At 33.0% G+C, this 27,029-nt stretch overlaps 2 protein-coding genes across 4 annotated transcripts in view; one reads left to right on the top strand and one right to left on the bottom strand.

Moving 5' to 3' along the window:
* LOC114347162 (DNA ligase 4) overlaps nt 1-20,041 on the top strand; it is a 42,438-nt gene extending 22,397 nt beyond the window's left edge. Inside the window, exons 3-4 of the mRNA XM_050642973.1 lie at nt 14,778-15,435; nt 19,376-20,041. Of these exons, the coding sequence (XP_050498930.1) occupies nt 14,778-15,435; nt 19,376-19,977 (1,260 nt within the window). The 3' untranslated portion in view covers nt 19,978-20,041. The remainder of the gene's footprint in view (nt 1-14,777; nt 15,436-19,375) is intronic.
* Nucleotides 1-27,029, bottom strand: part of LOC114334891 (uncharacterized) — a 150,618-nt gene that overhangs the window by 69,087 nt on the left and 54,502 nt on the right. For all 3 annotated transcript variants that reach the window (XM_050642970.1, XM_050642971.1, XM_050642972.1), the window contains one exon: nt 23,662-23,928. In XM_050642970.1, the coding sequence (XP_050498927.1) occupies nt 23,662-23,928 (267 nt within the window). The remainder of the gene's footprint in view (nt 1-23,661; nt 23,929-27,029) is intronic.

Here is a 27,029-nt window from a genome sequence, read left to right as displayed (position 1 = left end):
TTTTTGTTCACCATAAATGCTGTACCATTCGTTCCCTGTTTGTTTTTTCCCGAATAATACATGCTAAAGTTTTTCTTCTCAATTTTTCCTTCTTTCTTCCATCGTATTTCCTGTACGGCTAGGATTTATAGTTGGTATTTTTTCATTTCAAGAGCTATTTCTTGGATCTTACCTGCTGCCAGCATGGTTCTAATATTCCAAGAGCCCATTCTAATGGGTTTTGTTCTTTTCTTCTTATTGAGATTCTTTCTTTATTTTGTATGCGTTATTTTGTTTTCGTTAACCGTTTCCATTTCCGAGTCTTTTTTTGCCATGTCAATATCATACTTCAGCCGCTGTTCTTCGTTTATTAGTTTTTTGAATTTTCTATCAGCTGTTCTCTCTCTTCGTCCCATATCTAGATTTTGCCATTCACTATTAATTTCTTGTAGCCGATTTTCGTTTGCTTACCTTTGCTTATTTCGTCCTTTGCTATTTTAGTTATTTCCTTTTGTATTTCTTTTTCTTTCGATGTCCAATCGTTGTTTATATAGATACGATCTTTATGCTGTTTTAGTTTACGTTTCTTGTTTGGGATTTCCATTTTATCCGTGAGGGCTTCTGTTTCTATTGCGCATACTGTTTCTCCTATTTTTTTTTGCACTTCTTAGTTTTATTTGTATTTGCAACTCTTGGGCTCTGAAATTTTCCATTTCTTCTTTTAATTTCTTATAATCATTTGTTTCTACTTTCAACCCAGTTACGATCAAGCTTTTCTTTTTGCTAAATTTCTCCAGTTGCTCCATTCATTCATGTAGCTGTTTTACTTCTTTTTTTAGTTTTTGTTTCTCTGCTTTTACACCCATTAACTCTTTATTGGTTTGTTGTTATTCTTTCCTTATTGGTTTTATTTCCTGAAGCATTTCATCGTTTTTATTCATTAGCTCTTTCATTATTGCAATCATAACATTTTCCATGTCTTCCTTGTTTTCGTTGCCTGCTTTGCTTGGTGACCGTTTTTTAATTTTACTTCTATTAAAACAATCATCCAAGTTTTCTCTTTTGCGTTTCGTTTCATCATCGGTTTCACTTCCTGTGATATTTTTTCCATTTTTTAGGAGTGCAGCGCTAAATACCTGGAATACCGATATTAGATTATCAACAATACTTAAAAAATGAAAGTTACCAATTCACCGGTAGTTAATGCGTTATTTAAAAATTACCTGCGCACCAGAGTTGCCAGTTGGTCTGTAATTAGGATGGGGATTAAAATAGATACGAATTCACCGGGACCCGGAAATATGCACACCCTGATATTCTAGTTACGTAAGCTCGTCCGATTGGCGCATGACGTTAACAACAGAGTAAAGCATAGTCCCGTCTATGCGTTCGTAATACGAACGCGAATGAAATTTGAGAATAGTACAAATGAATGAATTATGACTAAAAGAAACTAAGTGATTTTTATAGTTTAGAGGAAAATTATTAAACTATTTACTTTTATTTAAATTGATTTTCAGTTATTTGTAAAGTTCCCAGTTTCTTGATTATATTGGTATCCGGAAAATAAAAATATTCATATAATCGATATCTACTAAAACTATTATATTTCGTTAGTTGGAAAAAATTGATTAGTGGCCTACACATTAGTAAATATAATTTTTACCAAGGGGAAGAAAAGCCCCAAAATAAAACCATAAATTTAATGGATTGATAAAAAACAAAATTTTTTACTTTTTAAATAATGTATTTCATCAGATTTAAGTAAGAGGCTTGGAAAAGACAAAAATAAGTTTTACAGTTTTCATGCCATGCACTTTATTTAAATTTTGTGCATGTGAAATAGACGTACATACAGCAACTATGTAGCAGTTTTTATAATTTTTCTTTTACGCAATGTCAGGTTGTTAAGAGACTTGTTTAATTCTTTAATTCGGAAGTACATCCGAGACCTAAAAAATAACTTGTTCGCTTTGTTACAACAGTCTACAGTTACACTTTTGGACATAAGGTTTTCTAAATAATTTTTAGTTACCAAAATGGAATCACCATTCATGTGGAAGGAAAAATTGTCTCCAGGTACTTAATATATGACAAGAGAGTGTCTGATGGTTTACATAAACCACACTTACTCAAATGATCAACCCACGTGTACGTTGAAACATCTTCGGATTGAATACTGGAGTCCTTCAATTTATGGCAGATATAACCAGCCACATTCTCCAAACCATCATACTCGAGGTCACTAATGTTTTTTCATTCTAACTCTCATTGAAAACTTGAAAATCCACAACTGTTTCGTTGTCAGAATCCAGCCTTTGGATCAATTGTCCAGAAATTGGTAAATCTGGGATGTCGTCTGTTTAAACGTTCGAAAATTCGTTCCGTTGTCTCTCCTACCCGTATATAACTTTTATAAAATAAAATAAAGCTTTTTGTTAACATTAAAAAAAAATTAATGGGTTTTCCCCGAAAAGAGCTTAATTTTTTGGTACTATGTATCACGTTAAAATATTTGATTTGGAATTTGAAGGATAAGATCGTCTTTTTTATGAGCTACAAATTTACTTTTACTGGTTCTATAGACTAAGAATATACCATTTTTTCGTTTTTTTTTATATGCTACATTTTTTCCAAGAATATTTTTTCGATATAATACTTACTTTTTGAGTATTTGCGAAAAACCGCCGAAAAACGTGTTTTTTTTTTGTTGAAAAGTAAATATTTTTAGTCGCAAGTGACTCTAGTACCTACTACTAAATTAACCTAGTACCTAAGTTAAAAAAACTCTATAGAACAAAAGTTGCTTAAACTTAGTCAGATCTGTTTCCGGACTTATTTTAAACGTATATTTTTTCACCCTCCAAGTAAAAGCAATCAACGGCACAAATTCAACTTTGAAGTGGGGGATGGGTAGAATCTAAATCCAAATTTTCATGCAATTAGGAGTTGACCCTGAAAATTATGTGTGTTTCTTTTTATCTTTTAAATCATTTTACTTAAAATCATTTTTTAACTATTAAATAATAATTACATATTGAGTTATTTTATTTTTTAAACTTTAATAATATTTATAAAAAATTTTACTTTCTTGTAATGTATTTTTAAAACAAGCAATCATTTAAATAATTATTTTGTAACAATTTGTATTATTTAAGAATATAATAATTACATTTTGGTTTCGTAGTAAGTGTTTTTTAAGAATATTAATGTATAGTTTTAAAATATTGTATTGCAAATAATTATCATTATTAAATGGTTATTATTTGTCAAGTATTCTTTTTCTTTTTTCACACCCTTATGTATGTAATAAAACTAAGGGACTTTCTGAAAGGTCAATCGTAGACTTTAAAGACACAAAAGAAGCGATACTTAAAAGTTACGCCCATTATATATCTTTATATCGTGGGAAATATACAATACAACACGAGCTCCAACCGCTCGACTAATACTCTTTAGAGCTGGCATCAGTGTGTGATCTCGCGTTGAACGGTAAATATCTAAAATTTCGTATATAAGTCCCCCCCTTTACTTTTCAGCCACGGATCTCGTTTCGCTGTAAATTTATCAGAAAAATTTAAGTACAAAAATCTTTTCCCCTCTAAGTGTGCCATGATTAATATGTTAATTATAAAGATACTTATGAACAATATACTCCAATAATTAATTTCCTATTGGTGGATCTCGGGTTGTCCTCGATTTAGTCGGATCTCGCCTTGATATGAAGACGTATATATATATATATATATATTTGATTTATATATATATATCACGATATATATCGTGATATATATCATGATATTTATATTATATATATCGTGATATATATCAGTACTTTATTTTGTACTAATTTTTACATAAGGTTAAAACCAACGACAATAATTGCTATCGCCGTAGAAATTTGGATTCAACTGGAAGAAGATCTGAGTGATCAACCAATTCAAATTAAGAACTTTTATTACAAAAGGAGGAATATGGCTCTAGGTTTGCCTCATTTTTTGGAAACTTACTGGACCATCGCTTTTTGGGAGAAAGACTTACTGCCGAACAAAAAGAACAGGCTTATGAATACTTTAATTCAACCAACACAGATTTTGTTTCGTTTGTAATGGCCCTAAGTTCGAAGTCTAAACCTTTTCCGTCTTTCATGTATGGTCCAAATTTCAAAAAAACATCTCCATTATTATGGCGGAAGTCTGTTCCAATCGCTGAATCTGCTTGGCCTGATAAAAACATATTTATCGAACGAATTAACCAATAATTACTTACAGCAGTAGCCTCAACGGCAGCCATTGAAAGGTGCTTTTCAGGCTTTGGACTTGTGCATTCCAAATTACGAAATAATTTAGGAACCGAAAAGGCTGCTAAACTTGTATTCATGTTTAAATATTTAAACAGTTCTTCATACCAAAAACATGACAATTTGGAATGGATTTGGCCTGAACAAGAAACTGAAAGAAGGGAAAATGAAGACTCAGCATTAAGTCTTGGGTGCTTTACTGGTTTTGATTCAGACACTTCCGTTGTTAAACCATCGTCTTGATTAATTTTCTAAATTTTGATTTTATTTTTTTAAATGTTCAGAATTTTAAGGTATTTTGGAAAAATAGAAATACCTAATGTTTAAATTAATATTTTCAATATTTTTACTTAATTTAGTTTGTTGTTACTTGGATACTCGTATCATTTTGTTTTCTGTTTATGTAACATACTACCATACGTACGTTTATATTTTTGTATTTTTTATTTAAGTAAAAATATATCTTTTATATTGTTACATTCTACATTTAGAGTCTTATTTTGGTCAATTTAGTTTCTCTATTGAAATGTTTTCCAAAATATCATAAATATATAAATATCACATTTTGGATATACAGTAGAACGTCGATAATCCGGACGTCAAAAATCCGGACCGTCAATAATCCGGATTTGTATCTAGCAAAAATATCTGATTCTTTTAAAATAAATTAAGAACTTAGCTGCGAAAAACGAACCTCTACCGCAGTTCAAGAATATTTTACACATTTTTTTAAAAGCCTAAATAGTGTCTGATGTTTTTACTGTACACATGTTGCTATTATAAATTAATTACAATACAGTGTTTAAACATAAAAAAATGTTTTGATCAGTTTCATCTCTAGACACTTTTCACTACAGTACAAGAGAAAACATAAAATTTTAAAACGTTTGTTGTACTTTAATGTGTATACTGGCCTTTTTTGAGGTAATATCGATAATCCGGATAATTTGATAATCCGGATGGGGTCCGGTCCCAATTAATCCGGATTATTGACGTTCTACTGTATATCGGATATATATCATATATATCCGATATTTTGATATTTATATAAATATCATGGATATTTTGTGCCCTGGTTTGTAGCTCCATATACAGGGTGATTTATTAGTGTGAGGAAGCTCAGTAGATCTGTTATAGTAAAAATTACAAAAAAAAGTTATTGACAAAAATTGTAGGCAGCTTTAAACTCCACATTTTAAAATTAGTTACAATCTTACAGGGTGTTCCATAAGATGGTGGCAGACCAAACTTATGTTTTTTTTTTTAAATGGAACACCCTGTATTTTATTTTAAAATTAAAATCTGCTTCACTTCCACATCACAACAATGTAAAGTTTTATTATGTTATACCGGGTATTTAAAAAGTTATAACCAATATTACCTGAAAATCGTATCAAGTTTAACTCCCTGTATAATTAAAAGGGAGTATAGGAACATTCATCTATTGCAACCATAGTTTTTTAATAATTGTTAAAAATTATAAACCATATTCGTTTTCATAATATTCGTTAAATCAAATACAGGGTAAGTCAAAATGCAAGTACATTATTTTCTTGGTAATTTTAAATAGAACACCCTGTATTTTATATCACTATCGAAAAGTACTAATATCGTACTTCAAATTTTATGAAGTATTCCATATACCTAGAAGTTATCAGTTTTCTAGATATTTTTATTTTTCCATCAAAGTATTAATTTGGTAGATATTTTAATGTTTACCAATAATTATTGTGAGTTGGCCATGATTGATTTGTCAGAAACTGACAGTTTGACATTATTGTTTTTCAGATCTACTGAGCTTCCTCACACTAATCAATCACCCTGTATTGACATCGTTCGTTATTATTCTGGTAATACACAATTTTTGCTTAGATGACATTATACAGGGGTGAATAAAAGCGCTGTATTTTCTCCTAACTTTAAAAAATTCTGTGGAAAAATTGAAGAGCTGATTTTGTGTCATAGTCTTATTCATTTCATTGAATTATCCGTATATCACTTTTCTTGTAAGAGCTGCACATTTTTTTGTAAATAAAAACACTGATCGACTCATAAGCATGAATATCTTAAATAGAGGATGGACTGATAAGATTGGAACGGCCCGCATGTAGCTCAGATCTCAATCATATCGAGCATTCATGGGATGAATGAAAATAGCTATTCGCCGTCATCCTAGGACTTCAGAAAATTTGCTACAGTTAAGATTGGCGCTGGTAGAGGAATATCGGGCTATTTCCCAGGCAAGGATAACACATATTTTCATTCGATGCCAAACAGATTGCGAGCAGTCATTGCTGCGAGAGGTGCAGTGCCGGATTAACCATTAGGCAAAGTAGGCAGTTGCCTAGGGGCCTCGGCCACAAAGGATGCCTCGCGGGGACCAAAACGAAAAAATGTTGAAAGATTCAAATATCGCACAATACCATAAAAGTTATGGTGGACGTATAAAGCTACATTACAATGCATACTTTTGTTCACATAGAAAGTATATGCTGTGGGAATACATCGCTAATGAATTGCCTTTGGTAGAAGGACCAGTACTACCGATAGAAACAAGAAAACAAGATTCGAAAGTGAGCAAAAAACACAAGAAAAATCAGGAGAAAGAAAAGATCCTTAATCAAAATCCAAAACAGAAGCAAAACTTATTTAAACTAAGTTTCACACGGAAATCCATAGCTAGTGAAGCTGCAACCAATGAAAATGCACGTGATGGAATAGAAATAACTGAGGGAAACATAGCTTCCCTAACTGAAGAAGAAAAATCATGTAACGACAGTTCTATTCCAGTTCAAGAAGTTAAAGAACCAGAAACCGAAACTAAGTTAAAAATTGAAGTTAAAGATAAATTGGGTCCTAAATTCGGAAAACGGCATAGGATTACGGAATACAGTAACTAAAGAAGTAAGGACATTTTGGATTGGGAAAGGTCTTCAGAATGTAAAAACCTTGATGGAAGTGTTTCAGCGTCAAGAAGAAATTTTGAAGGCATTACAAGATTTTTACACAATCTATGGTTTTTCGAAAACAAATCAGTGGAACAAAAATTAAAAGAGATTGAATGACGTATTTTCCCTTAAATGGAACATCGTATTTTGGTTTTGTTCAGTCTGTGTACAACTTTTTTTATCCTCAACCCACCGTTGGGAAGTTATTATCAAATGCTTAAATGAAACTCCACTAAGCCATCTCATTCGCCACGATCTAGTCCTTATAAGAACAAGCAGCACATGCCATAAGACCTTTGCCTAAAGGTTAAAGCGCTTTCAAATCTGCTCTTCATATTCTTGCTGAGGACACTAATTAGCAAGCTGAAACAGTTTATGAGGCTAAAGTATTTGTTGATAGAAATGTCAAAAAAGAAACATTCATAATGAATGAGTTTTGGGTAACAATTTTAGAACGCATCAACGCTCTCAGTAAATCATTGCAGAGAGAAGAGATTGGACTTCAAACTGCAGTTCAGCTTCTAAATTCACTTTTGAAGTTCTTAAAATTCCAAAAAGATAATTTTGCTTATTACGAGCAGAGGGCCTGCGACCTACAATACTCCGAATATTCTCTACTATGGGCCATTCCACGAACATACGCCTGTTTTGGATTACTTCGACAACGAATATTTTGCTGTGCAACATAAGAAGTACGAAAGTAAATGGCGCTAATAATTATTCCAATAAACAACAATGTAATTTGCAATTTACTTTCGTTCTTCTTATTTTGCACAGTAAAATATTCGTTGTCGAAGTAATCCAAAACAGGCGTATGTTCGTGGAATAGGGATATAACGTGTGATCCAAAATTATTGTCACTATAGGCGGCTTTGAACGACAGAGATAGCTATACAGTTCATGTCTATTCTTAATTCAGATATACTTTCCAGTTTACGTCAACTTTGCAGTGTACGTCAAGTAAACAAGAAAAGTTAGGTTATGTAGTTTGTTTAATTTTATTTATTATTGTTACTTATAATTTTGTTAATTCTTTTTATTTCGGATTAAAGTTCTGTGTTAGGCTTTGACTGATTTTTTTATGTTTTATAATGTTAATCAAAATTAATTGATAAACCAATGATATAAATTCAGATTAAAACAAGACATACGTAATTTTTTGCACGGCTAGCTTTGATCCCAATAATTGTGGATCGCTCGTTACTTTAATCACTGAGCTGAGTCGTCGGTTGACAGTGTACGGGTCAATGAACTCAGTATTTGGTCTTTTGTGTTTTTCCAAAATTGAGTGATAGTCAAATAAAGGAGTGTGCTTCAAAACTACATGAAAACTATCCTGATGATATTGAATCTGAACTTGAAAATGAACTAGAACAGTTCAAATATTTTATAGTTCAGCTTTAAACTTACAGGGAAAAAATTTATTCCTGCTTCACAGTCATTTTGGGTTATTTCGCAACAGGCGAACGGACGTTTTCAAAAATAAAAATTATTAAAAACGGAGAAACCTAGTTTTCTTAAGGGGCCTCAGGATTCTTAATCCGGCACTGGAGAGGTGGACATACCCGCTATTGAATTGTTTTGTTTTGGATTACTGTATTACATTTGTATTTTACAATGTATTACATACATTGTAATAGAAAACAAGCTTTCTTATCAGTTTTTCTTAACAGTCTTAAATATAAAATAATCGGAAGTTTTGACATGACATGCATTATTTACACGACTACTTCCACGGCTTCCGAGAACGTCAAAATATTCCCAAGTTCAGTGAATTATCTTTAGTATCCGTAGCAACACAAGGATTTAACAGCTTATCACTCAATTGTTGAACTGTAATGAAAAAGGGGCTATTCTCGATAAACAATGGGTGCGTTCGGACGACCACAGCGGCTGGACAGCTGAGCCAGCAGTAGCTGTCAGACGTCACCGCTGGAAGCCAGCCGCTGAGAGATTTACTAAGCTTTCCCTATCACGGCTGGATACAACCACTCAGCCGATTTCTGCTGAATGCCAGCCGCTATGGTCGTCCGAACGCACCCATTAGCTTTTGGAAAAAGTATTATGATGTAAAAAGTTTCAAAAATAATGTGTTAAATTAATAGTGCCAGAACAATAATATAATAAAATAATAGATAGAATAAAACATGACGAACTGATGAAAATATTAAATTCAATTGGTCTAGACAGCAGAGATCGCCGTATAAAGCGTCGTTTAAACACAACGATAAGTCACAGCAACTAGTTGTGATGACAAGTTGAAACGCTGTTTAGACGCTGCGATTCAATGCGATACCACCTTCAACCCAACTCCAACTTTGATAAGTTGTGCGATGCACCGTTTACACACAATGATAAGTTGCAACAACTCGATTGACCTTGATAAGTTGTTTGATTTATCGCTGTGTTTAAACGACCCTTATAAACAATATCTATTACGAACAAACTGCAGCTGTTAGAGTAGGGGATCAGTTAACAGAAGACATAAAGATAAAAAGAGGTGTGCGACAGGGATGTATATTGTCCCCATTATTGTTCAATACATATTCAGAGCACATTATGAACCTAGCGCTAACGGACATAGACGAGGGAATACTTATAAACGGAGAACGATTGAACAACATAAGATATGCTGATGATACTGTCATTTTTGCAGACAGTCTTGAAGGTCTGCAGATACTTGTCTCCAGGGTGGCAGAAGTAAGTAGCAGGTTTGGGCTTGATTTTAACATCAAGAAAACCAAATACATGGTAATAAGCAAAAATAGGATACCGCCTGGTCAATTACTAGTTAACCAACAACCTGTAACAAAAATCACCAACTTTTGTTATTTGGGTGCAAACTTAAATGAACAGTGGGACCAATCGACGGAAATTAAGATAAGGATCGAGAAGGCAAGATCAGCTTTCGTCAAAATGAAAAAAATCTTGTAACAGCCACGATATAAAATTGGAAATAAAAGTTCGTTTACTAAAATGCTACGTATTCTCCGTTCTTTTATATGGCGTGGAGTCACGGACCTTAACTGAAGCATCACTGAAGAGACTCGAAGCATTTGAGATGTGGTGCTATAGACGCATGTTGAGGATTTCCTAGATAGACAGAGTTACCAACGAAGAAGTTCTACATAGAATGGGTAAAGAGCGCGAACTAGTCGTAACCATAAAACGTCGCAAACTGGAATACCTGGGCCATATAATGCGCAATGAACAACGATATGACCTACTTCGGACCATACTTCAAGGTAAAGTGCATGGGAAAAGAGGTCCAGGACGAAGAAGAATATCCTGGCTGCATAACCTGCGAAAATGGTTTAACTTAACCACTACCGGACTTTTCAGGGCAGCAGTCAACAAAGTCAGAATAGCCATGTTAGAGTCCAACATCCGTAACGGATAGGCACCATAAGAAGAAGAACAATAATATATTTGTAACATACCAAAACATGTTTCATGACCATGACAGAAAAGACAAACGTTATTAATACTTTTGAAACAAAGATATTAAGGAGGATATTGGGACCCATTTGGTACACACAATGATATATGGAGAATAAGGTTCAACCACGAGTTATACTAATAATACAAAGTACCCTCTATAGCAAATTATGCAAAAATACAAAGATAGCGTTGGGCAGGTCACCTTATAATAATGGGTAATGACAGAACGCTTAGCGGAACTACTGTGGGACGTCGGCCAGTAGGAAGACCAACGAAAAGATGGATGGACGAAGTGAGAACCGGTGCTAAAGAGACATTGAGAGTAGATAACTGGAAGAGAGCAGCCAGGGACAGAGATACTTGGGAGAGACCAGGGCCCGACTTTAAGAATTTGCACCCTCTTCTTCAACCTAACATTGATAAACATTTACTGCCCAACATAAGAACAAGAGCAACATACAAAGGAAAGCTTTTACCAACAGTTGGAGATAGTATTATATGACAATGCGCCAAAAAATGACATCAAGATTATAATGGGTGATTTGAATGCTAAAATAGACAAGGAGCCGCAGTTCTATGGCACAACAGGAAAACTCTCACTGCACAATAAAACAAGCGAGAATGGGGAGTTTTTGATAAATTCTGCCACGAGTAAAAACATGGTTATAAGTTCCACATGCTTCCCACATCCAGACATACACAAAATGACATGGATTTTACCAGATGGAACCACAACCAATCAAATAGACCATGTGCTGATAGACAAAAGGGCAGCCAGTAGTATCTCCGATATTAGAAGACGCCGAGGAGAATGCTGAGGATCAGACCATCTTTTATTACAAACCAAATTTAGATACAGAGTTAACAGAGAAAGAAACAAAAGACAACAAAAAACAAAAAAACTGGACCTGGAAAAACTGAAGAATCAGAAATGCAAAGAGAAGTTCGAACAAGAAGTCGCAAATGAGTTAAGGACGCTAGAACTGCGCTCCATAGAGGGCAAATAGAGTAATATCAAAACAGCAGTATTGACAGCAGCAGCGTCCACCCTGGGAAACAAGAAAAAGGAGAGAAGAGGAGCATGATTTGATGACGAGTGCAGACAAGCAATAGAGGAAAGAAATGAAGCACACAAAATGTACATAAAAACAAGAACGCAAGAAAGACGAACATCATTTGAAGTCGCAAGACGGAAAGCAGACAAGATATGCAGAAATATAAAGAAAGCCTATGAAAATGGACAAATGGAAAAAATGAAAGAAAATTTCAAAAACGACGAAATTAGAAGGGCTTACTAATACCTAAAAAGGATAAAAAGTGGGTATAAATCTCAAACAAGTCTATGCAAAGATGGAAGTGAACAAAGAAAGTTACAGAAACCTGGAAGCATTATTTTCAGAACCTACTTGGAACCAAGTAGATATGGAAGATGAAATGGGTACGAACCACTAAGAGAATGAAGTAGAAGCTCCAACCATAGAGGAAGTTCTCGAAGCTATTAAGGCCCAGAAAAACAATAAAGCCCGGGAGTCGACGAAATACTAGCAGAACTGTATAAGGTAGGTGGCGACCACCTAGCAAGTCACATCCACGCGCTTATCAAAGACATATGACAAGAAGAGAAAATACCCGACGACTGGAAGAAAAGTATAGTATGCCCAATTTATAAAAAAGGAGACAAACTCCAGTGCAAAAACTACCGTGGAATTTCTGGTATAGCATATAAAGAAAATATTATTGGAGAGTACCAGACGGCGTTCCGACGGGGAAGATCGACACTGGATGAAATATTTACAGTCAAGCAGATCTTGAGCAAATCATGGGAACACGACATTGATGTTCACAACGTGTTTGTAGACTTCAAACAGGCATACTATATATTGGCTGAATTGGCAATACCACACAAGCTAATTAGACTCATTAAAGCCACAAAGGATGAAGTTCAGGCATGTGTACGAATACAAAACCACCGGACAGACTTTTTCAAAATTTCGCAGGGAGATGGGCTAGCCCCAACATTGTTTAATCTGCCACTGGAGTATGCGGTTAGGCAAATACAAATTGGACGAGGAAACCTACTGACCAACCGAACGGTTCAACTAACCACTTATGCCGATGATATTAATATTATGAGTAGAACATGGACAGGAACACAGGATACATAAGCAGAGTTAAAAACGCAAACAAAAAGGCTCGGTCTGGAAATTAACACAGCAAGAACAAAAATAATGATACAGACGAGAAGAAAATAAATATAGTCCCACAAACCATTCTACATGAAGATGACATTGAAACGATTGGAAAGTTTACATACCTGGAAGTAGAAATATATGCCAACGGATCAGAAGATTGAGAAATACGTAAGAGAATAACGCAGGCGAACAGAGCTTATTTTGCCCTCTCCCATATATTTCGGTCTAAAAGTGTCCACCGAAATACAAAGATGAGAATCTATAAAACCTTAATTCGACCAATAGCATGCTATGGCAGTGAAGCATGTGTCCTGAAAGAAATAACCAAAAACAAACTCGACACATTCGAAAGGAAAGTACTGATGAGAGTACTAGGACCTGTGGGGGAAAACAGAATCTTCAGAAGTCGATGCAACAACGAGCTCTATCAACTTTATAAGGAAATACCCCTGTCAGAGTTCATTAGAATACAAATATTGCAATGGGCCGGACATGTGATAAGAATGGGAGAGGATAGGCTACCAAAAAGAGCAATGAATGCTATAATGCAGGGAAAGAGACCGGTTGGAAAGCCAAGAAAGCGATGGGAAGACACAGTAAACAGCGACGCACAAGCCCTTTTAGGAGTCCGTGTATGGAGAAGAGCAGCCACAGACAAACAAGGGTGGAGGCAAAAAATAAAGGAGGCCAAGGCTCAATTTGGGCTGTAGTGTCATAGAAGAAGAAGAAGAAGAAGAAGAAGAGAGAGAGAGAGAGAGAGAGAGAGAGAGAGAGAGAACGTACAAAAAATTTGGAGGTTTTATGTGATTAAAACTCCCATACAATTTTTTTGAGTTGTATAAACTAAATTCATTTTGCATATTCCCAACTAAGCAATCACATCTGAAAGCCAAACAGGGTCATACTTTTCGAAACATCAATAAATTAAAATATGTATTGGTTTCTTTTACCTTTACCGAAGTGATTACCACAAGCTACTTTTACTTTTGATGAATAAATACTTTGCCTAAAATAAATAGCGCCTAACCTTTGGATCGAAAGTTCCGAATGGTAGTGAGTTCGAATCTCACCAGGGTCAGGAATTTTTTCATTTATTATAAATTAATAAATGAAAATAGTTTCTGTCCTTGAGGGATCGGTACTCACCGGAGGGACCGCAGATGTTCGGATACAATTAGCGTCTCTTTGCAAAGACAATGACGTCTACTTTGCAAAGTAACAAGACACTTACTCAACACACACACTAAACATTACACCTGAGTTAGTGATAAGTTATACAATTACGTGGCTAAAGGTTCTAGTTCTAAACCAAGGCGAGAATCAGAGAAAAAAATACTTTATTTTTGGGTACTAAAAGCTCACTACACACTATAAAACTTATAAAGAATAACACGACCAGTAAATAACTCAACAATAACTATAACATATATCACAAAATAACACAAACACGCCAAAATTTAAATCTAATCACACTGACAAGTTTGGACCTGTAGAATGAGAATCATACTCGATTAACGCGATAAATCATATTTAATAGTCTCTTGACAAATGAGAAGACGAATACCAACACGTGCGTTTGTTTATAGTTGGGAATTTGCTAAATGAATGAACTGTAGATTCGTTTTCTTTTCTGAAAGAATAAAAAAGCCACGTGTATATTTTCTCCTGCAAAATGGAAATTGTTCACGAGATATTGGAAAAACTTGATTTTTATTTTGTAAATTCAACTAGCTGTAACTTTTTTGTGTGCACAAAAGATAAGTTACGTTCAATCGACCTATTTTTAACTTCAAATTAAAATGCTTAAAATACTTGTCTCTTAAAGGGAGAATATTTCATGTGTTCTCCATCTCCCATTTTTTATACATAAAAGATTAATTTATTCAGTCAGTATCTATATTTTGAATACTTTTTCAGGATGTGATGAATGACCTAGACCTTATCCTAATGGGAGGCGATTTTGCCTCATCTACTTCTGACACGCTGAATTCATTTATCGTCGGTATCCGTTCTGGAAACGGCCCCAATGGAAAACCTTTATATATTTCTTGTGGAAGAGTTAGTTCGGGATTGAACTATGAAGAACTCTCGATGCTCAACAAAAAAATTAAAACGCAAGGAAATAATTTCGACCGATTTAATTGTGATAATTTACAATTTGCAAAGGATGTACCCCATTATTATATAGAACCAGAATATTCTGTGGTATTTCAAATACGAGCATCAGAGTTAACGAGAGATAGCAAATCTTTTAAAACTCATTACACGCTTAGATTTCCGAGGGTTTTAAAAATAAGAGATGACAAACCTGTTGATGAGTGTCTCAATATCAACGAATTTATGGATTTGACACAGAACAATAAGGCAGTTATCAAATTAAATAAAAGAAACATCAACCTAGACGAAATAATTCAAACAAAAGTTAAGCGCATCAAGACAAAAGAGCTTATAATGCCAACATTTTATGAAACTAAAAAAGTATCTGATATATTAGAAGGTTACACTATTTTGGTACTTGAAGGGCGAGATGATTTTGAAAAGGAAAAGGCTGAAAGTTTGGTAAAAAGAGCTGGGGGTAAGTATTGAATACACTTATAAATTATTTTTAAGGAATATAATTTAAATACTTATTTTTATCAGTGGCGGACATTTGCGTTGGGAGGGAAAATTTGCTTTAGGGGGGGGGGGGGAACTTCCAATGAAACACCAATCAAAAGACATAAAAAAGATCAACCCAAACTGTAATAAGAACATAAATAATAACTTATAATGCATTAAGTCCCCTTACTTTTCCTAACTAGCGCGTTTATTGGTTTGAATTAGTCAGTCTGTCGTTTAAGTTTCATGCCAGCAAATATATTTATATTTTTAATATATTTTTTTTAACAATTGTTTTCTTTAACTTTGGACCTTGTTAGGGAGGAAATTTCCCCATTTTTCCTCCCTGTAGATCCGCCACTACTTTTTATGTAGACATGACTCTGTTTGTTTTTCAATGTGCCTCCAGTAAGTTGTTGTTCCATCGTTTTTGTGGTCTTCCCACTGATCGTCTTCCTATTGGGGAATGGTCTCTCGCCGTCATTACTACTATATTTGTTGTCATTCTACTTACATGATTACTCTTCTCTTTCTTATCCAGTCCTTGATGTTCGCCTCTTTGCATCTCCGTCGTATATTTGTACTTCTAGCTCTCTCCCATAGTGTCTTACCATAAATTTTTCTAATGGTTTTCATTTCTGCTATTTCTAGCATTCTTTTTTCTCTGTGTCGGGCCGTGTTGACACATTTTTGTTAGGTTTTGATATGTACGAAGTAAGAACGCATTTATTGGGATCGACACCCCAAACAAACCTGCTGCTATTTCTTTTTCGTAGTTTAGTATCTAAAAAAATTGAGGGAACCTTTCGCCTCTTGCTTGTTTTTACGTTATGTGCCGACTAACGTAACACGGTGGTTATGTATCAAGTCATTCGCCAAAGGTACATATCGTCGGTGATTCTGCAAAACCTCGTATTAGAATTTTTTTTAGAATTTAGTTTTTTGTCCTGTCTGAAGCTCCGTTAAAAATACACATGTTAACGTAATGAAAATGTCAAGAAACTTAATTGCGTTAACGTAGTTACGAAATGACATTTTCATTACGTTAACATATTATGTAGTATGTTAAAAAACTAACTTCTGAAAAAAAATTCTCATACGAGGTTTTGCAGAATCACCGACGATATGCAAAATAATGGTCCGTAGTTACATTTCGTCCAGTACCACTACAATGTCTCAAAAGTCTTTTTACAACAATTGTGTTTCTATTTTTGCGCAGGAACCGTTTAGAACTATCTTTATTCATCATTCAGCCTACACTTGTCCACTGCTGAACGTAAGCCTCCTGTAGTTCACCCCACAAATTCCTGTCCTGAGCCGCTTGCATCAAATTTTAACATATCCGCTTCAGGTCATCTGTCCATCTTGTTGGTGGTCATCCTCTGATTCGAAAGGCGTCCTGTCTGGGTCTTCACTCGAGAACACGTTTCGTCCATCTGCCGTTCTTTGTTTGCGCGACATGCCCTGCCCAGTTCCATTTCATGTGATCCCGGAGACATCACTAAGATTTTGTTTTTTGAATTATCCGAATATCTCTTTTCTTGTAAGAGCTGTACAATTTTTTGTAAATAAAATCACTGATTGACTCATAAACATAAATATCTTAAATATAGGTTGGATTGATAAGATTAGAATGGCCCGCATGCAGCCCAGATCTCAATCCTATTGAACATTTATGAGATGAAAATAGCTATTCGCCATCATTCTAGGCCTCCAGAAAGTTTGCCACAGTTAAGGTTGGCACTGATAGAGGAATATCGGGCTATTCCCCAGGCAAGGATAACACATCTTATTTATTCGATGCCAAACAGAATGCCAACAGTCATAAGCTGGGGATTTTAAATAGAAGTGAAAAGGGTAAACATATCTGCACGGAAATTATTGAAAAGATCGATTTTTCCACAAGTCTATGAAGACGTCTCTAGCCCAATAAATGACCGTTTTGGAGTGTAATTTTCAGGAGCAACTCCGAATTGTATGAAAATTTGGATTTAGGTTCTACTTACGCTCCGCTTCAAAGTTGAATTTGTCCCGTTGGTTGCTTTTACTTGGGGGGTGACAGTCACCCCTTCTCGGGGGGTGAAAAACGCGTGTTTAAAATAAGCCCGGAAATGGATAAATTGACCGATTATAAGCAACTTTAGTTCTATAAAGTTTTTTACGTAAGTCAATACTTTTTGAGTTATTCGCAATTGAAAATGTTGATTTTTCGACAAAAAAACTACGTTTTCAGACCGTTTTTGGCAAATAACTCAAAAATTAAATATTTTATCGAAAAAAATATTCTTAGCAAAAGTGTAGCTTATAAAAAAATTTTAAAAATGGTGTATCAGTAAAGTATTATAAATTGAGAAAAAGCAAAATTGTAGCTCATGAAAAATACGTTCTTATTCGTGTAATTCCTAATCGAATAAGTCAACGCGAAATCACCGAAAAATTAAGCACTTTTCGGGAAAAGCTTATTAACATTTTTAAAGTATCTAAAAAAAGCTTTATATTTGTTTTTTACAAAAGTTTCTAGCACCAAAATTAAACGAGTTATACTGAAAAAAAAAAGTTGGTCCCTTTTTTGGTAAAAAAAAATTGTGAAAACCTCCCTCTATTTAGCACCCTAAATAAAATTAATCGTTACCGCTTTACCATTTATTTTAACTATATGTATATTGTTTATATGATCTGTAAGTTTGATTGGTTTGAAGTGCTTATTTTTGAAAAAATTTAATTTTATAGTAAGAAAAAATTTTCTAAAAATTTTTGAAAAATTTCCTTTTCTCAAAATAACTTAAAAAGTATTAGTGATAAGAAAAATCTTAAAGAGTAAAAAAATGTAGGTTTTGCTATTATAAATATGCTGGTTTCATTTTGTTATTCCGCAAGACAAAAATTGGTTAAGATATGGCCGTTCAAGATTTGCATACACTCGTGATTAGTGGCCCGTTCAAGCTTTTTTAACTATAACCCTTTTAAAAATAAGCACTTTAAACCAGTGAGACAGACAGATCATATAAAAAATAGATAAGTAAGTAAATTGTTTGTAAAGCGGTAGCGATTCATTTCATTTGGGGAGCTAAACACGGGGAGATTTTCATGATTTTTTTACCAAAAATAAAAGGGCCAACTTTATTTTGAGCGCAACTCGCTTATTTTTTATGTTAGAAACTTTTATGAACAATTAAAATAAATCTTTTTATAAACACTTTAAAAAAAGTTTAAATGGGTTTTTCCCGAAAAGTGCGTAATTTTTTGGTGATTTCACCTTGAAATATTCGATTTGGAATTAGACGCATAAGAACGTATTTTTCATGAGCTACAACTTTGTTTTTACTCGATTGATATACTTTACTGATACACATTTTTTTTCGGTTTTTTATAAGCTACACTTTTGTTAAGGATATTTTTTTCGATCAAATATTTACTTTTTGAGTTATTTGCGAAAAACCGCCGAAAACGTATTTTTTTTTGTCGAAAAATAAACATTTTCATTCGCAAATAACTCGAAAAGTATTGACTTACATAAAAAACTCTATAGAACAAAAATTGCTTAAAATTAGTCAATTTATCCATTTCCTGTCTTACCTTGAATATATGTTTTTTCACCCCCGAGAAGTGGTGACTGTCACCCCCCAAGTAAAAGCAACCAACGGCACAATTTCAACTTTGAAGTGGAGGGTAAGTAGAACCTAAATCCAAATTTTCATGCAATTCGGAGTTGCCCCTGAAAATTACACGGTATCGCCGTAATTCCCGTTCATTTACTGGGCTACTCTTGATTTTGTTTTACCTAGTTAGGGTAGTCATATATACACCCTCTGAGGATCTCTAATGAGAGTGAAACTTACGTAAGGGCGTTTATGATTCTCTCTGAACGAACTGAAATATAAAACGTTTCTTAATTTAAATGTTAAATATATTTTTAGGAACCGTTGGATATTTCGTAAATGAAAAAATCGACATCATTTTAACATCGAAAAGAACACAGGAAGTAATAAGCTTAATAAAGAAGAGACCACGATACGATATTATAAATTTAACGTGGTTAGAAAGATTAATACAAGATGGTAACTTATTGGGGTACGAACACGATGATGTATTTTATATTGGATGGAGCTACAAAAACCGTTTATCAGATGAAGTGGACAAATATGGTGATAGTTTTACCGAGGAGACTACCGTTGACAAACTTAAAAATACTTTCCAGATTATAAACGACATGGGTGATAGTTTTTTAACCAATGGGACGATCAAAGTGGAAGGACGGAAGTATTTAGACCAATATCACGCTTATTTCGACAAATTTTTGGAGCCGATGAATACCGATTCCCACATAATATACGATTGTTTTTTAGATGAAATAGAATTTAAATATTGCGGAGGTAAAGCTTTCGAAGCAGTTACGGGAGATGTAAATGTGATCATTTTTAATGGAGATAATGAACGAAAACAAATTTTAGAAGAATTTTTAAAAAGTATTAATAGAAGTGATATTGAAATACGTACTAATAATTTAATTTATAATTAAAAGGAGATATTGTATACATTTGTTAAAATAAATATATCTTGTTTTTTTCGACCTAAAAACTTAATTTGCTTATTATTTCATGGTTATATAGGTCTCATTTATTTTTGTACTAAAAAGAAAAATACTGACGCTATTTAAAACTAAATAAACAGACAAGGAGTAGATGTTCAACTGTTTAAATTACGAGAAATAGACTTAACCTTGCGGAAACCAACAGTAATGCGCAGGGCTACAGAAGCAGGCAAAACTTTTACAAGAAAAAAAAAGAGGTAAATGTAGTCAGATAAAGGGAGTTCACATGTAATAAAATAGAAATAGAGAATGACCCGGAAGGAACAACATTCAACTATGGTAGGTGTAGCCAAAAACACAGACCAAAATAATGCTCGGCATTTGGAAGTAAATGTGTGGTATGCAATAGTGAATCATTTTGCTTCAGTGTGTAAACGATGCAAACTACGTGAAAGAAACACAACAAGAAATAGGGTATTCGAGTGTACTGAAGAGGAAGCGGACAGTTTCCATTTAGATAGTAGTTTTTATAGAAGTAAGTACAGATAGCAATAGAATAGATAGTTTCAACGACATATGAACAATGGAAAATCGAGTTAGGTGGTTTAAATATACAATTTAAAAGGTAAAGTTTGGAGCAGCAGGCTTACGCCTCTCCGATGATGACTCCAATCACAGTCGAAAATCGTCGATTCACAGTGCTGGACTGCGCTCCGTATTCTAAGTGAAAAATAAGATTGTTTTACCTTCGCATTGTAACTGAATAAAAATGGTATACATTTTTATTTTTATTTTATATTAGTATTACTCCTATAGAGTAACTAGGTCCATTTTCCGTTGGAACTTTACCAATCTGCAGACGGGGGTTGTGAATTGCATAGTGTAGAATTCCTTCCCTTTTGTCTTCACTGCAGCAACCATCTGGCTTGCATATTGTAGAAGCCTTGGAGGTGTCACCAGGGAAATGGACCAGAAAGTTTTCAATTTAAAAATCTTTTAGTAATAGTTTTAATATTTTTCAATATTATTAATGTTGCTATTAGGATTGAAAACTTTACCTATCAATTGCCAGATGACGCTAGTCACCTAATCCATACACGTCAGTTGCAATGTGGGGATAAACTTTCATGGTTGGTCACTTCGAGTATGGAGCAGCAGGCCTACGTCTCTCCGATGAGACTCCAATAAGAGTCGAAAATCGTCGATTCAGAGTGCTGGACGGCGCTCCGTATTCTAAGTGAAAAATAAGATTGTTTTGCCTTCGCATTGCAACTGAATAAAAATGGTATACATTTTTATTGAAGTTATACTTATTTACCGGCGATAGAGGGTGATTTTTTTATATGTTAAAACCTATCAGCCCGGCGCATGCGCATTATAACTTTGTTCTGATTGGATGTTCAAATGACATGTCAAAAATTATCCGATATGGTAGCTGTGGTTTGGAGGTAAAGGTAAAGGTAAACAAATGTATAATATATTAGTTTTATTGTTGTGAGGACATAAACAAAAAAGTTTATAATATTGTAGTGACTTTTAAATAGTTTTTAAAAGCAACAGGTACGTAATAATTGTTAATGTATCATGGGTATAAACCTACCTATTTGATCTGCCAAAATACATAGTATGTAATACTTTTATTTATATAATTTGATTACCATCAAAATTTCTATCAATATTCACCTAATATATTGTTTTTTTACTCTATGTTTTGTTGTATTTTTTCAATTCTAAATCATTTCAATTCAAAATTAAAATAATTTGATCAATTTTCAAAATATCAAAATATCACAAGTTTAATCCGTTTAGTTAGTCGATCTTCGTAAATAATGACACATAGTGGTCGTGGCTAAGCGGAGAAGGCGAATGAATTCCAAGACCAACCGCTCTTATCAGCGCTGGTTCGAGTCCCAATAGAAACTTTCTTTTTTGTTTTTTTTAATACATTTTATGATTGTAAGTATATTTATTATATAATTGTATTTTCAGAAAATACGTATTTAGTTAAAAATTTTTTCGACAATTAATGTTCAGACATCATTTGTGGCTTGTTTAATGTGTTTGTGTGTGTTTTATTCTTTTATTTTTTTAATTTTTGGTACTGTTCTAATAAAAATGTTTGAGAAGTAGTAAGTATAAATTAGTTTAATATTTAAACAAAATATAAATAAAAAGTATATTAATTTCGTTTAAATCATATAATAGAAGTATAACTTCTTACGTGCGTACAAAGTACACACACATTCTTTTTTTTTTATTCTATACAATTTAAGTTTAGATACAGGATGCTGAATTCAGTACACTACCAGAAAATTACTTTTTAGGGATAAGTAAAACGAATGTAGCATTAGAAGATATTAGAGCCCAGATTAGAGTTACATGAAATAATGAATACGGTTTTACTAAAAGCAAGGGAACATAACATTGTAGGATGTACGTCTAATAATTTCTAAAACAGGTTTGAAAGCACATAATGATGAGGTTGAAGCAAAATTAAGTTTGGAATTCTCAAAAAATAAAAAATAAAGAATTGTATACAGTTAAACATAAACTATAACTATATGTCAAAAATGATTAGTATATTTTAATAATAAAATAGTAGCATCAAAAACCTTGAGAAATGCTTATTCTTTTACATGTAGGTCACATAGGAATAACTAAATTTTAAAATAGACTAGAAGTTGATTTTATTAGGTTGGGATGCCAAGTGACAGAAGAGTTGATAGAATCATGTCACATGGTATTCCAGTATCGAGTGTAAGAGTGGTTCAGCCATAGACATAATACCTAGACTATGCTCTGCAATTTAAAATTGTTCCTCAGTGCGAGAGAGAAAAATATTGTAAACACGGTATGCGTCTTTTTCTAATCGACGGCAATGGAAAAGTCACGATTCAACGCCCATTCATACTGAACCTAACTTAACCTAACCTAAATATTATTGGAAAAAAATCCTTTGTAAAAGGTATAAATTTTTTTTATTAAAAATCCCTTTAAGGGATGCGTCACAGAATGTTTTCGATTTTATAGAAAGATCATCATCAGTGTTAAAACAGGTTGTATGCCAGCTGAACCACCAAAGAAATATTAGGGTAAAAACCCTTTAAATATATGGTTGCATTAAAAGTGCATACTTAAATAAAACTGCTTAGGATGGATACATATTTAACAGAATAATGCCCTTAGGTAAGGTATTGACCTTCCCAACACGTGGGATGTAAATTGAGTTGTTTACATTACAATGATTTAATGGCAACTCTTTAATTAACTGTAATGTAAACAACTCAATTTACATCCCACATGTTGGGAAGGTCAATACCTTACCTAAGGGCATTATTCTGTTCAATATGTATCCATCCTAAGGAGTTTTATTGATAAAACCATAAAAGTATGCACTTTTAATGCAACCATATAATATTTAAAGGGTTTTTACCCTAATATTTCTTTGGTGGCTCAGCTGGCATCCAACCTGTTTTAACACTGATGATGATTTTTCTATAAAATCGAAAACGTTCTGTGAAGTAGCCCTTAAAAGGATTTTTAATAAAAAAAAATTTATACCTTTTACAAAGGATTTTTTTCCAATTTTTGTGATTGATGGTATACAGCCAACTACAGGAAAAATTTTTATTTTCTTTGTGGATTTTCTAAATAGTATGTTAATAAACTTACCAACAAAATCTGCCCGTCAAAATTCGGCGATTCCATCTGCAACGGATTTATCCAAACCGATTCTTCTTCAACGGCTGACCTTTCTGCAGACTCGGATCTTACAGTCTTACTGGATTTCTTCTTTGACAGATTTTTGCTGGATTGAGACATGCTCAAACTTGCTTTAGCTTGTTCTATGTTGTCGTGTAGACCAGTGAGTCTCAGACCTTTTCTAAGTCCCGCTCTTCCAAAATCTAAGATACCTTCTACTACACCAGCTGCCTCATCCTAGAATTTGAATTATATTTTTATATAATAATCACTAACTATGTTTGTTGAGAAAGAAAAGCAAAAGCTAGACTCAACTTACAGACTAGTAACAAAATCTGTTTAAAGTAGTAGTAATTTTATTACAAATAGCATAAGAATAGGTTACAAAAATTAAAAACAAGTTTAGTGTGCAGTTATTACATCTAAAATTACACTGTTTCCTTATATATTTTTTATTATTTTGTTTGGCCTTGGTTTGTCACATTTTAGCCACGTAATTAGTACTAAGTAATGTGTAGTGTGTGTTGAGTAAATGTCTTATTACTTATAAAAGTCGACTTTGTTTTTGCAAAGAGACGCGTTTATTGAATCCGAACGTCTGCGGTACCTCAGGCAGGTACCGACCCAACAAAGGTCGTGAGTCCGAATGAGGCTCTCTTAAGTCTCTTAACACTGAGACACGGAGGGGGTTTTATTATTTTTTTATTTATTTATTTTGCAATAAATAGACCACTAACTCTTAAATAGACACTCAATAAATAGACCACTTGAATCGAGTGGAAGAACGAATAGTGTGACATTTGCATACATATAAATATACTGGAGAAAATAAGAAAATTTAGCCTTCTAAGAATTACGTAGAGCAACCGCCAATTTACAATAAATTCTCTGAGGTGCACAAAATAATATATTTTTAAAACGGTTCATATATTACATAAATGATTTCAAGAACTTTTGAGAGAAACCTAACCTAAAAAAAAAATAAATTTGCTGTTGACAAATAATATGTAACTGGCCAAACAAATGTAGGAAACAGTGTAATCATGGATATACACGGTGTTTTGTTAAGAGTAATATATTGATAACTAATAAACTGGTTGTGTAAGTTTTTAGAAATAAACTTAGGTAAGTAAAATTTATTGTTGCCTTTACTTTAAAAAACTGTGCACTTAATAAACTAAACTTCAAGCATTAATAAAGGGCTTCTGTTTGGAACTACTAAAGAAAGTAAATGTTCAAAAAAATGCAAACATGCCAAAAAAGACAGTTAGTCGCCAATTTTATCTATTAAACATATCTCAAAATGTTCATTAGTCTGGGTTTGACAATATTCAGATTAGGTTATTTTTATAACAATATACAGATTCTGCAATACCCACATTTCTAGTTAAAAAATTGTCATTATGGGCACATAGATGAAGCAAGAATAAAACAGTAATCATAGAACGCGAAATAAAAATCGAAGGATTTCTCAGGATTTTTCGCTAGTTAATAATTATTTTCGAAATAATGAATGTATGCCTTTTATTTGCGCCACTATATACATATAACAAAACTTTATTTGTTTAAGGGGGTATGTAAACGCCACAGTCAAAATGGTTGGTGATCATAGTAGATCATAGTAGGGCGCATCTGTAAAAATATTAGTACATTTGGACGTTGAGAGGTGACTCAAATTTTTTTGCAGAAATTGCTTGAAAATAACTCAAATAATAATATTTGAGTTATCCTCCCTCTCAAAAAGGTCCGAAACATTGTTTAAATAATCATAATGTCAAAAAATGAAGGAAAAATTCGATTTTTTTCTTCGTTTTTTGATTATAACTTTAAAACTGTTCATTTCCGAGAAAAGTTGTACTAATAGAAAAGTTGCGTAATTAAATTTCCTACAATATAGAATTGGTTAAAAATTTAAAAAAATAGTCACCCTTGTTGCAAAATAGCAATAATTGCGAAAAAACCATACAAAAACAAGTATTCGCATTTTACGTTTTTCAACCATTTATGCTACACTCAGGACCTTCATATTTTACCCAGAAAAACTTTATGATACAGTAAAATAATACTGTAAATTTCATTAAGATCGGTTACATAAATTTTGCAAAATAAATTTTGCAATCCAGCTTTCGCAAAAAAAATTCATTTTTTCAAAATGTTACAGGACTGAAAATAAAGCAGATAGCAAGTTGAAATTTTTTTTGCTTATAGAAGTGGACTGTACCTTTTATATGCAAGTTGCAAAACTAAAATCGATTAACTACCACGGCGTGAGTAATTTTTTTAAAAAAACATTAATTATTGGTGCTACGCGCAGGACAGCGGGTAGTTTGCTCTGATTGGGCATACCACTGACCTTTGATAATGATTGATACATTTTAATTTTTATTACATTTCGATATAAATAAATAAATTTGTTTATTGCAAAATAAAAACACATACTCTATCCTTTGAAATAACACATTTTTCAGCAAAAACTTTCTTTGTTCATATATTTTAACTTAGAGAATAAAAGTTTATTATTTTTAAACATATTCAATTGTTTAAACAATATGTCACAAGCAATAATAAAATTAGTTTGATTTTTGTGGAATTAAAATATTAAAATACAACAAAATATAGAGTAAGAAAATAATATATTAGATAAAGATTGGAAGAAATTTTGGTGGAAATCAACTTGTGTGAATCGAACACCGCTGTCCTGCGCGTAGCACCAAAAATTAATGTTTATTTAAAAAATTTCCTGACGCCGTGGTAATTAATCGATTTTAATTTTGAAGATTGCAAATGAAAGGTACAGTACACTTCCATAAGCAAAAAGAAATTCAACTTGCTATCTACTTTATTTTCAGTCCTGCAACATTTTAAAAAATGAATTTTTTTTGCGAAAGCTGGATTGCAAAATTTATTTTGCAAAATCTATTAAACCGATCTTAATTAAATTGACAGTATTGTTGTACTATATCATAAAGTTTTTCTGGGTAAAATATGAAGGACTTAAGTGTAGCATAAATGGTTGAAAAACGTAAAATGCCAATACTTGTTTTTGTATGGTTATTTTCGCAATTATTGCTATTTTGCAACAGGGGTGACTATTTTTTAAATTTTTAACCAACTCTATATTCTTGGAAATTTAATTACGTAACTTTTATGTCAGTACAACTTTTCTCAGAAATGAATAGTTTTAAAGTTATAATCAAAAAACCAATAAAAAAATCGAATTTTTCCTTCATATTTTGACATTAATTATTTAAACAATGTTCCGGATCATTTTGAGTTGGAGGATAACTCAAATATTATTATTTGAGTTATTTTCAAGCAATTTGTGCAAAAAAATTTGA

Source organism: Diabrotica virgifera, chromosome 2 (assembly GCF_917563875.1).
Source record: "Diabrotica virgifera virgifera chromosome 2, PGI_DIABVI_V3a".
Lineage (NCBI taxonomy): Eukaryota > Metazoa > Arthropoda > Insecta > Coleoptera > Chrysomelidae > Diabrotica > Diabrotica virgifera.
The sequence above is the reverse complement of the archived record's forward strand: the minus strand, read 5'-3'. Positions and strand labels throughout refer to the sequence as shown.